The following is a 17401-nucleotide window of genomic DNA, read 5'->3' on the forward strand; positions in this document are numbered from 1 at the left end:
CAGATACCAGCCAACAGAGCCTGGGGCTACAGGAACAAACCCGCTAGACCTGCTCTAGCACTCGACTACGGTTACTCTCTCCCTGATGGTATACTGCTGATGCTACCCGCGGACATCTCCATCTTCCGTCAAAGGGGAAGCTCTCTCCAGGTCAACAGAAACAAAAATGGTTAAGTGCTTTTCCTCTACCATTCCCTCACAGTTCCCAACACCCTGACCCGACAAAGGGGCTTTCTGTGCTGCTGTTGTATTTTTAAGTTGGAAGCAAGAGGGTTTAGCATGTTCCAGGCCCTGTTAGCTACATCCACTCATGCCATTCCGTTGATCTCTCATCCCTGGCAGCCCATATTGCCATCTGTGAGTAGTATAACTCCCAAGGCTCAGAGAGGTTAGGTGAATTGCCCAAGGTCACATAGCTACTAAATGGCAAAAGTCAAGATTCACATTAATTCACCTCTGTGGCTCATCAAAGATTCTACAGAGTGAGTGATTACACAAAACCCAGGAAGTGACCAGCCAGTTGAAATCATGACATGGGTAAAGACAGAGAGATAAGAGAGATGTTCAGCTCAGATGACTCAAATTAATTACACTGGCAGACAAGGGCTCATGGCTGTCCCTGGGCACTTGTAGGCCTGGGCTACCCTACAAAATAACCCAGTGATCCCCCATATCACCCCTGGGCTCTGGGCAAGTCTCGGGTACCATTAAAGGGAATATACTTAATTTTGAAACAAAATAAATAATATGAAGGAACAATGCAGCTGTGATTGCAACACAGTGCCACTTCCTGCTAGAGAGGAGAAGGGGGAAAAGGGCCCTGGGGAAATATACAGAGTAATTCGGTTTCTAACAACACTCGCCGCAGAGCCTGGTAACATTTTCCAGTAAGTGGCCATTAACCGACTGCTAAATTACAATGGAATGTCAATTGAGTTACTCCTCTTCCTTGTGGGGGCTAAATCAGTTCCTCCCTCCCTGTCCTGTTATTCCAAGGAGAACTCACAGGCCTGCCAGAAAGCAACCCACAGACGATGGGACTCGCCTATTCTCTGCAAAGTTTTGCACCCAGGCTGGGAGGGGGGCTTGTGCAAAGTCATAAAGAGATCATGCATCAAACTGTCTGACGGCAAGAAATAATAAAAATTAATAATAAATCCTACATCAAATAGCATAATGGCAAGAAGAATCAAAACGTCCCAACCCGAACAGTTATATTAAATCTGCAAGTTCTGGCAAAAAGCATATCCACCCCCACTGACTTGAGGGGTTAAATATCCAACTCTAACTCTCCAGCAAATAAAACAAGGAAAAGTCAGACCCCACCAGCTGAACGAAGCTACAGTGCAGGACACACCAGTTCAGCCTCATAAATTTATGACATGAATGAGAATTACGTAGGAATCTTTCATGTATTAAAGAAAACAGTCTCATGGTCTCCTTTGTAACGGGAACTCCAAAAATAGTATGAAATATGAAAACTTGTCTTTCACCACCTCATCCCCAAACTGTGCTGGCCAGCTCTATGCCAGAAGCAGGACCCAGGGCTTCTAAAGGGGCCACAGCCATACTGGGAGCTAGGAGTACCCCACTCCTGGCCCCAGGAGAAAGTCCTGCAAGGCCAAGCCCTACTACCAGCATCCCAGCCTCAGCCAGCATCAACGTACCGTTAAGAGGCCAGCCCCAGAGTCCCCAAGCTGGGACTGCCTCATCAGGGGTCTGAGGGCCAGGGACACACAGAAAACAGGCACCATCCCACTGGCTTTGACTTTCTGAGACCCCAGGGTCTACACCTGCCTTCTTGGAGTGCTCTAGAACAAGGAATCAAACCACGTGAGGCTCCTGACTAGTACCCAGAACTCTGACCTCCCAGAAACTTCTGTAACTCTTGATTAACCACTTCAACTTGGAAACAGGCTCCAGTCCTAATGCTTCTGCCCCTACCCTATCCCATCACACCTACTTTGGGGGGAGGCGAGGCAGCTGTGGCAACTCTAGTCTAGAAAGGCTCAACTGGTGTGACTGGATTAAACACTTTCCTATTCTGAGCCATCCACGGTCTTCCAGAACTCCTCTTCAGCTTCTCTGTCTGGGTGATCTTGCAGGGAAATGTAAATGATACCCTCTCCCCATCACAAAATGTGTTTGTTCATCACAGTTTACGGTTTATTCAACACCAAGATGAACTCATCAACCTCACTGTCCCCAACACCAGCCTTATGCCAGTTACTGGTATGTGCTAGTGCTAGTGTACTAAGGGGAGGTGTACACACAGGTTTCTCTGTGCACAGACTCAAGGCCCAGGTGGAAATGTGAGAGAAGCAAGTACATTCCTCCAGCTACTAAGACCCGAACTCTCCAACCTGCTTACTTGGGACTTTTGTGCCCCCTGCTCTGCCAGCCCTGCCTTCTGTCTTCCAATCAGTCAGGGTCCCTGACCTCCACCCCCAGCCTGGCTTGGAAAGGAGTTGTGTCCTGGGTACCGGGAATCCTGAGTTCTCCACCCAGAGCCACCACTAACCCCGGAGGCCTAAGGATAGTTGTAGTCATGATTGGAGTGGGGCAGGAACCCAGAGGATTGATGTGTCTGGGCTTTCCAAACCTAGACTGGCTAATTCTACCTTGGGCAATGCCGTCTCCTTTGGGGCCTCAGGAGGAACAAGATAGAATACCCAAGAAGAATTCCTCCTTCCTGAGAAGGGAGGTAGGTATGGAAACAGGAGGCTGCCCCATCCCAGGGTCCTCAAGAAATCCCCCAGGTCACAATCCCTCCCTCCATTGAGAAGTCCAGGCAGTGCAGGCTGGAAGGATGGGGTGGGACCTCCTCCAGTCTCCGGTGTTCCAGAAGCACTTTTCCTGCACACACACAGGCTGGGGGCCCTGCTGCGGGCGGCTCCTGGGCACGTCCACCCAGTCGCCACTTGCCCCAAGGATGTGGCCAGGCAGAGAGCTACAACAAGCTGGTTCCCTCCCTCACTGCCAGGGAACAAAACATTTCTCCACCTTGAAGCAGCAAAAGGGAATCAGGGTTGGCATGACAGCAGCCCACTGTCCTCCTGCAACCAACCTGACACTGCTAAATCCAGGGGAACTGAATCTCGGAAGCAAAAGATGTGGTTGAACAAGGGGACCTGAAAATCACCTAGAGGACACAGGAACAGGTTGGAAAGCTGTCTCCCTGCCGTGGGTGGGTCTGAGTTACTTGGCCTGCATCACACACAATTCATTAAGTCGTATGGTTCCTCCACTCTAAAAATGGTAGTATTTTCCTTGGTTTAGCTGCTGGTTTTACTAAACCCTGTCTAAACAGAAGGCAATTCAGAGAGGAAAAGAGACTCGTTTCCACATGTTCGCAACCCACAACTCAAAACATGGAACTTACACCAATGAATTTTAATTCATTCAAGGATTAAACTGGGTGGGGTCACTTCCTGCACTCCTCCTGAAATGCTGGCGGGATAAAACCAACCCATGGAAAGATCAAGATCTACAGACAGTGTAAGATATTATTCCTACCAACCTCTTTCAAAGATAGTCTTTTTAATGCATCAATTTTAAAATTGTTTTTTTCCATAGCTCCTGAACTTAGCCATGAACTAGAGAAAAAAAACAGCTTTCTAGTCTCAAATTATTCCTGAGTTTTGGCTCAATTTCTGAATGAATACCAAATAATTGGTCATTAAACAATTTAGAGGACAGTGAACTTGGGCAGACAGAGCTCTACTAGTAACCAGGGCATTTCAACATAAAACTAAAAAGACAAAACTGCCCACAGTTGTGAGGGACCACAGTCTAAATGGGAAGAAAAAAAAAATAAGGTAAATGACCTAAATAGCTAGGTTAGAGAGGAAGGGAAAACATTCTATCAAAATAATGGACAATTAAGCAATGGTGGGCATTAAAGGCAAACTGCATAAAGCTAGCAACTTACAATTATGTAAGAGAAGCTTTAAGAGGGGAAGAGATCTTTACAGCACGTCTATATAATTCGAATCCCATCCATTTCTTTTACAGATGAAGTCACTATTACTCAGAGAAAGCAAGTAGTCTACAGCCAAACAGCAAATAAGCCTGAGGCAGGATTAAAGGGTGGGGTTCCTGACTGCCAATCTGTTTCCGCCACACCATCTTGCTTCATGGAGCACATTCACCGTGAGAACATTCTCGTCCTTGAAAAAAAGTGTTTTCCATCAATGGATGAATGGATACACAAAATGTAGTATATACATTCATTCAGCGGAATATTAAGTCTTAAGGAAGGAAATTCTAACATATGCTATGATATGGAAGAACCTTGAGGACATCATGCTAAGTGAAATAAGCCTGTCACAAAAGAACAAATACTGCATAATTCCACTTACACGAGGTCTCTGAAGAAGTCAAACTCATTGAGACAAAGTAGAATGGCAGTTGTCAGGGCTGGGGGGGCGGGGGCAGGATGGGGGGAAGGAGAGAACTCATGAGGACAGAGCTTCATTTTGGGACGATGGAAAAGTTCTAGAGATGGATATGGTGGTTGCTGTACCATAGTGAACATATGTATGGCACACTTAAAAATGGCTGAAATGGTAAATTTTGTGTTATGTATTTTTTACAAAAATCTTTAAAAATTTTTAATGTTTTGTAATCTTTAAATAGTTCCTTCCACCCAAAATCTAGTACCAACTTTGCCAACTCCCTACTTTAGAAGAAGCAACTTCAACTTACTGTGTGTTATAGACTAAACATAGGTGTCCCCCCAAAATCCGTATATTGAAACCATACTCCCTTGGGAGGTGATTAGCATTAGATGAGGCCACCAGGGTAGAGCCCCCATAAATGGAATTAGTGCCCTTTTGTGAGGCCTCAGAGAGCTTGCTGCTCTCTGCTCTCCACCACATGAGGACACAAAAGAGGGCTCTCACTAGACACTGAATAGGCCAGGGCCTTGATCTTGGACTTCCCAGACTCCAGAACAGTCAGAAATAAATGTTTGTTGTTTAAGTTGCTCTGTCTGTGGTATATCTGTTACAGCAGCCCAAAATGCCCAAGACGTTGCATGTTATCTTTCACCCCTCCAAAAAAGTGACCCTGAACATGGGACAGTCACATCTCAGTGAGAGTCCCAGCTCAGAGCTGAGGAAAATTCACATGATGACCAAAACTAAACAGACTCATGGAATAACTACCACTGAAACATGGACAGTCAAACCACTGTTCAGGTGTGAAAACCAAATGCTTACAGTAAGGAAAGATCTAGGACATAGAGCAGAGGGGCCTCCCAGTAAAATGTTATCAGGCTGAGGGGCCCCACCTGCCCCCCTGCACCCGCTGGGACTCTATATTTTGTGTCTACAACTGTAAAATTGCAACATAGCTCGAGAAGTCTCCAGTAGAGTGCCCTAAAAAATCATACTAAAATTATCAAATAGATTTTGCTCAGTGAGGGGCCACAGCATCCCAGTAACCCCAAAGAAAACCAGCCTCCCAACAGAACAGGTGGTATAAAGAAACCTGCTATTGAATTTCAATGCCAACAATCCTTTCCCTACTTAATGAGCCTGTGACCTTCATCAGCCTCCCCAAGACTGTTTTCTCATCTGTACAATGGGGATAAGAATCCTTACCCCCAAAATGAGGTCATTACTCAGTATGATCATATATGTTAAGTACCCTAACATGATCCCTGGCAGCCAGTAGGTAAATCTGAATCTGTTAGTTTCTCTGAGAAGAAAAATACCCAAGACACCCATCATACAGATCAGCAATTTTAGAATAGGAGATTCATAAAATTTAGACATCTGTAAGGAAAATATTAGACAATATAGCTTAAGCAGTCAATAATTCCACACAATGTATGGAAACACGTTGGAAGTATAGAATATATCTGTGCCCATGGTAAAAATTCTTGGCACCAAACTGAAAGCTCAGTGGGGTTCCCTGAGCCCCAAGAGCCACTGACAGAGACCTGGTCACCTCCTCTGGCCCTGGTTTTTCCCTCCAGGTACCCTCCCTCCCTCTCTCTCCACCTCAGGGTCCGTCTCCGCCTTAACTGGCTATAATACAGAACTACATCTGTTTCTAAATTTGCTGTATTTACTTAAATGAGATAATTTTTATGAAAGCTCTTTAGAAACCATAAAATCCTATGTAAATGTAGAGTTCTTTATTTAATAAAAAATTTACGGGGCTTGTTCTTGAACTTTTAAATGGATCAACTTAGCTTTTTATGGTTCTCTCCAAAACAAAACAAAAACACAACAAAATAAGACAAAACCTCAAGTCCTTTTCATTTATAAATGGCTCTTGACTGATTTTTATCCCCTGTGGAGCCACAGCATTCAACACCAGACAGGGAAAGAAAACTTCACATGTGAATGGGTGATCTATTTCCTTCTCTAGAAATGAGCACTGTCTTGAGAGATGCCAAAAGCAACTGGGAATAAAAGGCCAGTCACCCCCAGATTAAAAAAAAAAAAAAAAGTGGCACAGAAATCTGTGGAATCAATGGGACAATTTTAAAGCACGGTAAAATTGGATAAATTCAGACCCCAACAATTCCCAACTTGAGAACATTTAAACATGGCATGAATTAAACTTTAGATCATCTACAAAAAGGGGAGAGGAGAGCTTACTGGCAAATAAATTGTGCAAATAGGATCTTTAAAGATATTTAAGAAATTATTTTTCATGGAGTCTTTTTTTTTATGGAGTCTTAAAATCATTTTTGTAATACCCAACTTTCTAGCCTCCATTATCTATTCATTAAAGCAGGATTTGCTAGAAACCTTCTCTGAAGTCTTAAGGATACTTAACTGAAAAATTCATACTTATCAAGTGTTCACACTGAGCAAATACCTCTTCAGTAGGTTAATCTCCCCATTTTACAGATGAGAGCACTGAGGCTCAAATGGTTTATCCAAAGTCACCCAGACAAAGTGGGAGCCATGGGTTCAATCATTGGAACAAGGGAGCAGTAAAGCCAGATTCTGAAATTGTATGTTAGACCCTGAAAAGCCAGGGTCTAACATACAATGGTCCTCTAATTGTGCTTCTTGATCAGTGTTTCACCTGGAACACTTTTTGTTAATGTAGCAGAGCTAAAGAAAAGCCTCCCCAGTTATTCCAGATTAGTGAGGCTTTTTGTCACAATAAAAAAGATGACTTGGGGGCGCCTGGGTGGCTCAGTGGGTTGAGCGGCCAACTCTTGGTTTCGGCTCAGGTCGTGATCTCATGGGTTGTGAGATCGAGCCCCCAGTGGGGTTCCATGCTCAGCGGGGAGTCTGCTTGAAGATTCTCTCCCTCTACTGCTCCCCCGGCCCGCTCACATGTGCACTCTCTAAAATAAATAAATCTTAAAAAACAAAAGACGACTTGTTTAGAGCCCCACTCCTGCCAAGCTCTGGCTTCTTGTCTCGGCAGGCTCAAGGGCAAAGGATGAAAGAAATCTCTGTGCCTGATATTAACAATGCACTGACTTAACTTCAGGGAGCCCTGAAGTACAAGTTGGTTAATAGTAACAGGTTTCAGAGCATTCGCTCTTCAGTTTACAGTTTCCCCCACGTTGTCCCGCTGAACTTCTCATTTTCTCACACACTCGGATAAAACCAAACAACATATGGTAGTAATGATGCTGCTCTCGTATCCCACACAAACTAAATGGCTGACTTAATAATGGTATGCTCCACTGGTTTATTTTACTTTGTGCCCGAAATTCATTTTTGTTTCCCATTCCCTCTACATTTCCTGGTTCCAAACAGGATATTCTGATAGCATTTCCCACCCAACCAGAAACAGGAAGCACCTGAAAAGTCATGAGAAAAATGTCTTTGTGCCAAAGACCGATTTTTAAGAATTCGAAAGTTCAAGACAGTCTAGACACAGGCCCAGACTTCGAGGCTTTCATTAAACCAACCTGGCAACATTCTGAAGCGAGCACAGGTGCCCCTCCGGGAGACCCAAAATAAGGCCACAATGAGAGACAATGTGTGGTCTTTCTGAACATTCTGAATTTTCTCAGGAGCCTCCCCCGCCATGAGAACCATCAGAGGTAATGCAATGGAGGCCCAGCCACAGGCCTGAGGCCATAGAGACAGAAGCATGGAAGAGCGGCCCCCCACCAAGCCTCCCATGCTCCTCAGTGGTCCTTCAGCTATTCCACAGCAGGCACACTCAGAAGAGGCAGGGCCCCCTTCTCCCCTCCCAGCACCCACTGCCATGACCAACAGTGGATTCCCACCATTCTTCTCTTCCAGGAGCCCCCGTCAGCAGCAGACCCTAAGCGGGCATCCATTTCTCCAGGTTTACATGAAATAAGCTGTCTTAATGCCACTTAGAGCTTGGATGCAGCTTGGGCCTTTGGGGAGAGGTGCCCTGCGGGACACACTGGCATGAACTTCTCTCCCCACACAGCTCTCCCACTTGGGAAACATCATGTTTCCTCTGTTTTCCCCTGTAGAGGGGGAACTTCTCAACAGCTGGGGCTGTGTCACTTGGGTTTTATCTATGAGGCACTTAAGATTATGTGGACTCTATTCCTAGCAGACAAATTAGTCACCCCACAGTGATTAACACACATTTGCCTAGCATACAGTATGCACAAAATATGGAATATCAGCATATATATGCTTAGCGTACACACACACACACACACACACACACACACACACACACACACACACACGTTGGGCACTATTCTAAGAACGGACAAGTTTTACCTCACCTTGTCCTCTTCACAGACCCTGGAGGTAGCTTAGGCACATTCACAAGGGCAAAGCCAGGACTTGAACTCTGGCAGTCTGGGTCCAGAGCCTGTGCTCTTAGCCACCATGCTACTTTGCCTCTCCATTGCATGACAACAGAATGGAAAGAGAAACTTGGCCTTGAGCAAGCCACACCACATCTCTAGACCTCAGTAAAGATAGGCTCATCGAGAGGATATCCAAAAGGTCTTGTCAAATTCTGAAATACTTCTGTTGTACTGTACTTAGCTGTAATGTGATCCCTCACTTGGAACAGAGAGCTTGAGTCCCTGAGTTTTTCCACATTAAGAGAAAAATATGGTTGCTTGAAGACCCGAAGTAGCCCACAAAACTGGACGGGGGGACATCCCCAAAGCCAACAGAGCACAGGAAAGGGTCCTCTAACTGGGACAACATCCTGCATCCTGCCAAGTCAGTCGTCTAGAGAAATCGGAGTGTTTGCCACCCCTTGCCTCCTACAGGAACAAAAACCACAGAAGCATTCTCCTCAGTGCCCCATTCTTCTAGAGGCTGCTCTTGATACCCCAACGCTCCCCAGCCCCGTGAATGAGTTAGCACACAGGAGTGTGTGTGTGCCCATGGAGAAGGAAGACTGGAGAGGGGTACCACCATTTTGCTAATTTCTTTGCTGGCTCCATTTGGCCAACATTAAGTCAAGGTACAAAGAGCAATCCTGGCAGCCTGGGTTGATTGTCCATCCACTGTTGTGTGAGGAATCTGGGATCACGGGATGAGCCCCACGTCAGCTATTACTGCATAACGACCATGAAACGTCTGTGACAACTGACAAGCATTCCTGTCCCACTCCAACTCCCACAGATCAGCTGGGCTTTGGCTGATCTAGTTGGGCTCCGGCTGCAGGTTCAGTTCAGGTCTGTTCCACACGTAGCTCTTCTGGCATGAGTCACAGGAGGCATGTTCCATGGTGAGGGTCCCAAGGACCCAGAGGGAGAAGAAACACACCACACTTCCTAAGGCCTCAGCTCAGAGCTCTCACACGCTTGTGAATGAGGGACGTGTGGAGCAACCCTGAACCGACAGGTCACCTGGCCCTGCTGTGGCTCCTCCTTGGCTCACGAGGGCTTCTACGTTCCTGCCAAGCATCAGGGGCCCCACCCAGACCCCGCCGCCCTCACCGTTTCCAGGATGCAGCCTGGCAGCCAGCACCTGCATCTCCCTGCCGGGCGGCCTTCCCTACCCCCACACACGGCAAGACAATGGTGGAAAGATTCCAGCCCCTACATGCCTCAGGTGGATAATCCCAAGGTGTGTTCTCTGCTGGCCCCAGAGCTCCCCAAAGACCGCACCCCAGCTGCCCATGATGGTAACTTGTAATTGGCATCCCTTATGGGCTGCCTTCCCTCCTCTTCTTGCTTCCCACACCCCCACTGGGGTCTTCTGGAATGACCTCCAGAAAACTACCCATATTCAAACCCAAGTGAAGGGAGTTGTAAAGATTAAATGAGAGAAGGCATAAAGTCCCCAAACCAACACTGGCCTAGTGCTGAGCTCACAGCCGCTTAATGACACATCATGTGCAAGTGTGAGCCACGGTGGCTACAAGCTCTAGCAACCTCTTGGGAGGTCCACCTTTTGTGTTCTGATGCTTACGGTGGGATACAGAGGAATCACCAGGGACAGCAACATGTCCCTATTTCCACAACACATCTTCTGGGAAAACCAACATCCTGGTCCTATTGCATAACTAGTCTGGATTCAACAATCACTGACTTCAGCACCCCCATCGATTCCCTTACCTCTCCCCAGGCCAACCAGCTACCCGAAGAGTTGCTCCAGCGGCTTCCCCTTTTCTTCCTGGGGGTGGGGTCGGGGGTAGTGAGGAATAAGCTGGGGCAGTCCGAACACAGCCTTGACCCCTTATTGATGTATTTCTACTATCTGTCCCTCTCTGCCGACTACATTATATCCATTTTTCAGATGGAGTTTTTCTTCTGACTGGGGCAATACAGAGATAAACAGGGCCAAAGTTCAATGCTGACACAGAGGAAAAGAACAAGGCTCGCCCTCATGGAAGGACAGGGTTCGTGCCTCCTGCGGATACCCTGCCAGTTCTTCCGTGGGGCCACTGCACAGAACGCCTGCTCGGGACACCAGGGTCCCCTTCAGGGCCCTGGAGGGTCCTCCAGGAGGCAGAAAATGCATGTGTCCAGACAGCATTTGCAGAACCATCTTTGGTGGCCACAAAATTGGAAGCCTGGGAAACCCCAGGGAGGCCCAGAGGAAATGTGGACACAGGCTAGTGGAGACTTCGGTCCGAGCAAGTAAATTAGAGGGAGAATTAAAATATAAAGGGGGGGAATCAGAGGGGGAGACGAACCATGAGAGACGATGGACTCTGAAAAACAAACTGAGGGTTCTAGAGGGGAGGGGGTGGGGGGATGGGTTAGCCTGGTGATGGGTATTAAAGAGGGCACGTTCTGCGTGGAGCACTGGGTGTTATGCACAAACAATGAATCATGGAACACTACATCAAAAACTAATGATGTAATGTATGGTGATTAACATAACAATAAAAAATTTAAAGGAAAAAATATATATAAATAGCACAGCACTTAGAGAGGGAACAAGAGCTAACTCCCTCGGAATTAGGCAACCAACACGGGAGTGTACAAACTATAAAACCGATGAAAAGGAGAGCATTTCCTGAATCCTTAAACCTCAAGTTCAACTGAGCTAAATAATGATCAGCTCAACAAAGATTTTTTTTTTTTTAATTAAAAAAATGGTGATGATCAGCTCCATGGTGTTTGGAGGTTTTAAGCAGGGAGCCTGAGAAAATACATTTCCTTCCAACATCCCAAGTGCCCCTTGCCAAAGAGGTCTTCAAACTGTTGTGAGAGTGTGGGGACCAGATGGGAAGGAAAGTCAGCCTGGGGACGTTATGGAATGACTGACTCCTGGGTTTCCTCTTCCTGCTCCTCAGGACATTTGTCCACAGGAGCTGTAGGACCATCTGGGAGCTGGGACCATGGAGACCATCTGAGCCAACCTCTGAATTTTCAGGCGAGGACATCGAGGTCGAGAGAAAGTAGGTCTCCCAAGGCTGCCCAGCATGTGGCAGTGCCAGAAAACCAAGTTCTGCCTAATCACTTGGCTGATGCTTGGTGAATTTTGGTCTGAGACTTCATATAACTAGGTAAGCACTGTGGGCTCTGGGGCAGAGATGGGCAGGGCTGGGGCTCAGTGGGGCCTGGAACCATGGCCCCCTGCTCACCCCCATTCCCTGGGCAGGCCCTGGGTGCCAAGAGACCCACTGAGGACCCAGTGCTGCCCTCCAGTTAGAGTTTGGAAAGCTGAGGGAAACAGATGATGGGAGTTGTTCAGGGCACAGTGGCAGGGGTGGGGTGGGGTGGGGAATCAGCAGTGCTCACCTTCATAGCAAGGGATCAGTGTCCTGCCTTTGGCCTGGAGATTGGACGGGATGATGTAACAGAAGCCGTGGGGCAGGATATGGTCTGTTTCATAGTAGATGTTCTTCCAGCGGTGGGCACAGGCCTAAAGGACAGAGAAGGGGTCAGAGCAGGAAAGTCAGCGCCAGGAGGTCCCAAAGCAGAGCCCTGGCAATGCCAAGTGGTTCTGGGGAGGAGAGGGGCAGAGAGGCCACAAAGCCACCCTCCCTCCTGCCCAGCCACAGCTTGGCACCAGGTACTGTTTGGGGTATCAGCAACCTATACAAACAAGAACAAGCCCCTGGGAGGCTACTAGGAAGAAACGGGAAACAAACACATAAACTAATAAGGGTTGTACCTAGTGCTGAGCCCTGGGAAGGAAAGACCCGGGGTTATGGGACAGAGACTCCAGGGGTGGGAAGGACAGAGGTCAGGGAGAGAGCGCCAGCCACACTGAGCACGAGGGTGTGGTCATCAGGTGCTGAGGAAGCATGTGAGAAAGGCTTGTAGGTTCAAGGGAAAGGAAGGTCGTCGATGGGCTGGTCTGGACTGTGGTGGGAAGAAAGAAGTCAGAGAGGGGACAGGGTCAGCCCACGGGGGTCTTGCAGACCTTGGGGACTATTACTTTGGTGGACGTGCAGGGGAAGCTGACAGAGTCTCATACAGGTGAGTGGCACGATCTGCTCCACAGTTTAGAAAAACAACATAACCACTGTGTGGAGACCGCAGGTGGGCAAGAGTGGAAGTGAATGTCCAGGTGAGAATGGACGCTGGCCTGGCCCAGAACAGGGGCAGTGGAGAGGAGAGGAGAGGAGGGGATGGCTTCAGGGTGCATGCTGGGGGTACAGCTGATGGGCCCTGGGGAACCACCAGATTGGGGGAGAGCAGGAAAGGCAGGAAAAGGGAATCAGGTGAAGATAAGACAACCCCCAACACCCACCTTGAGGCCCTCAGGCCAGGATGGGTATGCTATGCATGCCTCACAGGTGCATCTGTTCACTTAGTCACCCATCAAGTATTTATTGAGCACCTACTGTGTGCCAGGCTCTGTACTAGGCCCTGAAGATACAGCAATGAATAGTCCGAGCCCTGGGTCAGTCTGGTGGGGGAGACAGACTCCAGCCCTCATGAGGCTGCTGGACAGCAGGGCACACTTTGGGGAGCTCCTGTTTTGAGCTGGTTCAGGGCAAAGTAGCAGGTTGAACCACTGCCCGTGTTTGACTATTTTTGCCTACAGAAAGATTTCAGCATGCACATCATTAACTACAAGTAGATGTTGATGGTTCTTTTTTCAAAGTAGATTTACATACAGCAAAATGCACAAGTCTCAAGTATACCATTTAATGAGCTTCGGCAAAGGTGTACACTCATGTAGACAGACCCTAAGCAAGATACAGAACATTTCCACTTCACCCCAAAGCTCCCTCATGCCAGAAAGTGGCTGGTTTCCACAGGCAGTCAGGGAGGGCTACTCTGAGGAGGTGCCATCTGAGCAGAGGCCTGAGAAATTGAGGGAATGGCTGGGAGGGCTCTGAGGTGGGCTATCGCTTGGCATCTATGAGATGAGGCCATTAGGGACAGACGGATCCCTTAGCTCTCTGACAGCCTCTCAGCGCTGGGGTCCAACAGACCCTGGAACGGCAGCCAGCGGCAGGAACATGGGTGTATCCTGCCCCATCCACCAAAGAACACTCCCAGCCTCACACTCGGACATAAGTGCCCACTCCATGTGTGACTGCACAAGTCCGAATATCCACAAGTTTGGTCGGGGTCCGACCGGCTGACTCCAAGGGCGCACCCAGTTCTCGTGCGCATGCGCCACTCACTTCCACTACCGCGTCACTTCGTTCTAGCCTACAAATGTATTTCCTTAAAATACCACATTTTAAAATAATCAGAATTTTTAACATTTTGGTTTCTCTACCTCAAATGCACAACAGGCCACAATGTTCAGCATTTATATGGCCCACGTTTGACTTCTGCAGCCCTGGAGGGTGGGCACAGGAGTCCGGAATTCCTGTTTTCCACATGGGAACCCCAAGTGGGCTCAGAGGTAGCAAGTGCTACAAACGGGACTGGAACCCACCGTTTCGGGGCCCTCCTCATCTCACTAGAAAACATTTTCCATTTTCTTTTTTTTTTTTCTTTAATTTTCCATTTTCCATTTAAAATTTCTAGTTCCTTGGGGCGCCTGGGTGGCTCAGTCAGTTAAGCGTCTGCCTTCAGCTCAGGTCATGATCCCAGGGTCCTGGGATGGAGCCCGGCATCCGGCTCCCTGCTCAGCAGGGAGTCTGCTTCTCCCTCTGCTCCCCCAACCGCATTCTCTCTCTCAAATAAATAAATAAAATCTTTAAACAAACAAACTTCTAATTCCTGCCTGAGAAGCGGCCAAACCCACCGCCTGAGATAGCTCCGGTAGCTCTTGGGCTTCCAGCCTTACCCACAGGTCCTAATACCCCTGAAATAACCACTCTGGGGCCCAGTGAAATACCCAGGGCACCGAGGGAGAAAGGGGCCTCTTTGGAGACCTCAGATCGTCCTCTGATGAAAGTCACGCCCTGCCATCCTCTCTGCTCTTGATTCCTTCAAAGTAACCACCCCCAGGACCCCTGACAAGGCCACTCTCTGCCCAAGGGCAAAACTACTGGAAAGGTGAATTTGCCCACACACTCACTGGCTCTTGCCCTAGGACATTAAACTACATAAAACAAATCTCTTCTTATTCCTCATATTGCAAACCTTCATTCCTCCCCACTTGATACTGTCTTGTGCTCACAGCATGTTTCTCAAGGAGCTGTACAAATCCATCACAAAGCATATAATTGCTCTACTCCACTAAGTAGTTGATTTTTTAAATTTTTAGTTCTGACTCAATTCTGATGGCTTGCAAGCCATCTAGTTGGCTGGCAAATGACTTCTATTTTAGCTTATAGAACTCAGCAAAGCCCTTGGCTTCCAGGGCTTACTGCATTTTATTGTATTTCTGGGCTGAAGAGACCATAAAAAGAGGCGGATGTTTATCATGGGGCATGCTGACTCTTCTAAGGAAGGACATTCTGCATTTAATGTCTAGTTTATTGTGTCATTTGTTTTTGGTTTTTTTTAAGTGCCATAAACTGTTTAAGGAGTGATCTTGAAGAATTCCTAGAAAATCCAAATATTGCTTTTCACAGTAAACTAAACTAAAATTAAAGCATTCTGTGAGGTCAGAGATCAAAGTGTCAAAGGCAGTATGCATGTAGGAAAACAACAGAGTATTTCTGAATATAAATTATAGAAAGAAAAGACTGTTTAGCCCTGATTATCATTATATATACACATGCATGTCAATCTGACTCCTACATTAAAAAAAAATTCCTAGGGACTGTCTCCAAAGGATTACTAACCCCATCAATCTCTCTAAATGAGTTCTGCTGTGAGGGAGGAAGGGGGGCAAAGCAGGGAAGAACAGGAAAAGAAGAGCATTCTCTAAAAACAGCAAGACCAAACTCAGATTCCAAATAATTCCAAATAAGGGGAGGAGGGTCTACCATCACCCCCAAATCTTAGAATCTGACATCTTTCCAGTTATAGGGATTTTTTTTTTTACTTCCAAAAAATAAAAAGGAGAAAATGAGCAATTTTTATTTCAAAGGTCTTTTTTGTTGTATGGAAACAGCACATCCTTCCTGGGCGGGTGGTGTGTGGGGGGCGGGGGGGAGGGGGAGTGGATCTTGGGCCTCTCCCAATGGCTCAGCCACAAAGGCACGTAGGTCCCCACCCCACCCTCTTACACAGATGGCCAGAGCTATTACCACACTTCAGGTCCACCCTGCACAGCCAGGGCCAGGCCCTGGGCCACCAAGAACGTGGGTGGAGGGGGTCAGGGCCATGATGCCACAGATCTCCCTCACCCGGCAAGGAACACCCCCTCCCCGCCCCCTGCTCCAAGGGAGGACAGAGTGGCCTGGGAGGCACAGGGAAGGGGCTTCTGGGGTATTGGGAAAGTCCGTTCTGAGAATGTTAACCAAATGACAATTCATCAAAGTGAACACAAATTATTTATGTACTTTCTTGCATGTGTTATGGCTCATTAAAAGTTCTCTAAACAACAACAACAACAACAACCAGGAAACACTGCAACAGAAGTAAATGCAGAAATGGACCCTGCAGCTTTGAAAACAGCAGACAGATGAAAAGGGGTGAAATAGACAGGGACTGCCCTGGCATTTGGAAAGGACGCGGCATAGAGGTGAGAACGCCGTTGCCACCAGAAATAATCTAGATGCTTCCATTATTTGTCGTCTGAGCCTTGGAGATGACTGAAAAGCAGAAACATCAGACTTGAACATTTTGAGGTGCCCTCCCAAATCCAATAAAAGAGTCCGTGCCTATGCTGGGTGGGTTGGTAAAAAATGATTTCTTTTTCTCTATTTCTTAAACTGTCATCTGCATGCTGGGTGTGCCCGAGGACAATGTGGGGGGGCAAGAGGCTTGCCCCTAATGCCGATGCGGTGTTTGCACCTGGTATCATTTGTTTGCTGGGGGGAAAGTGGAAGGTACCGCAACACCTGTGAGCCAAGACTAGCAGCTATGAAGCCAAAGTCAGCTCACCAGAACTGGTTGCTGGGTTCAGGGCTGAGAAAACGTCATTGGTCAACGAGACACTTGAAGCCCTGTCACAGCTTTCAAATTCTCCATCTGTTCTTTACTTTGAATCAGCACCAGATGCCATTTTCAAAAAGCCCACCCCACCTCCCCCCACTTCAAACCCACCCTGGAATCCAACATTATGTTCCTTAGGGATACAGGTCCCATGCTCACACCCCAGGTACCTCCTGCGCCTTCAAAGGTGTTTGAATAACACTCGTCTTCCTGTGTTTAATTTTCAAATAAATACTTGCCTCACAAAAACCCTTGACAGGTGGACTTGACTCATTAAAGAAAAAGCAAGTGGATAAAAGGCCTCCAAAATGTAAACATGGATGATGTCACCACTCCCTGTGCCTTGCTGTCACCTCTCATCCCTCGGGCCATTTGACAGCATTTAGCCTCACGCTTCTATCCACCACTCAGTCAGCCACCAAGAAGGGATGGCAACTGATTTGCTTTCTAATTGTTTTAACAGTGACACTCAGACCTCATATTACTCAAACACACCTTTAGACACCCCTCCTTAGAGAGATTGTCTCCAAGCACTGACAGTGAAAAGGGTAAATGATGTGGCCTGTCCCCAAGCAGCTTCCATAAAAAAGGAGACACACACAGGAT

General features: G+C 47.4%; 1 protein-coding gene across 6 annotated transcripts in view; it reads right to left on the reverse strand.

The window, feature by feature from the left end:
- ITGA9 (integrin subunit alpha 9) overlaps nt 1–17401 on the reverse strand; it is a 339913-nt gene that overhangs the window by 300509 nt on the left and 22003 nt on the right. For all 6 annotated transcript variants that reach the window (XM_073902077.1, XM_025884438.2, XM_073902092.1 and 3 more), the window contains exon 4: nt 12134–12257. In XM_073902077.1, coding sequence (XP_073758178.1) covers nt 12134–12257 — 124 coding nt within the window. The remainder of the gene's footprint in view (nt 1–12133; nt 12258–17401) is intronic.

Source organism: Callorhinus ursinus, unplaced genomic scaffold (assembly GCF_003265705.2).
Source record: "Callorhinus ursinus isolate GAN/ISIS: 27379988/994484 unplaced genomic scaffold, GSC_fseal_2.0 scaffold1, whole genome shotgun sequence".
NCBI classification, from domain to species: Eukaryota; Metazoa; Chordata; class Mammalia; order Carnivora; family Otariidae; genus Callorhinus; species Callorhinus ursinus.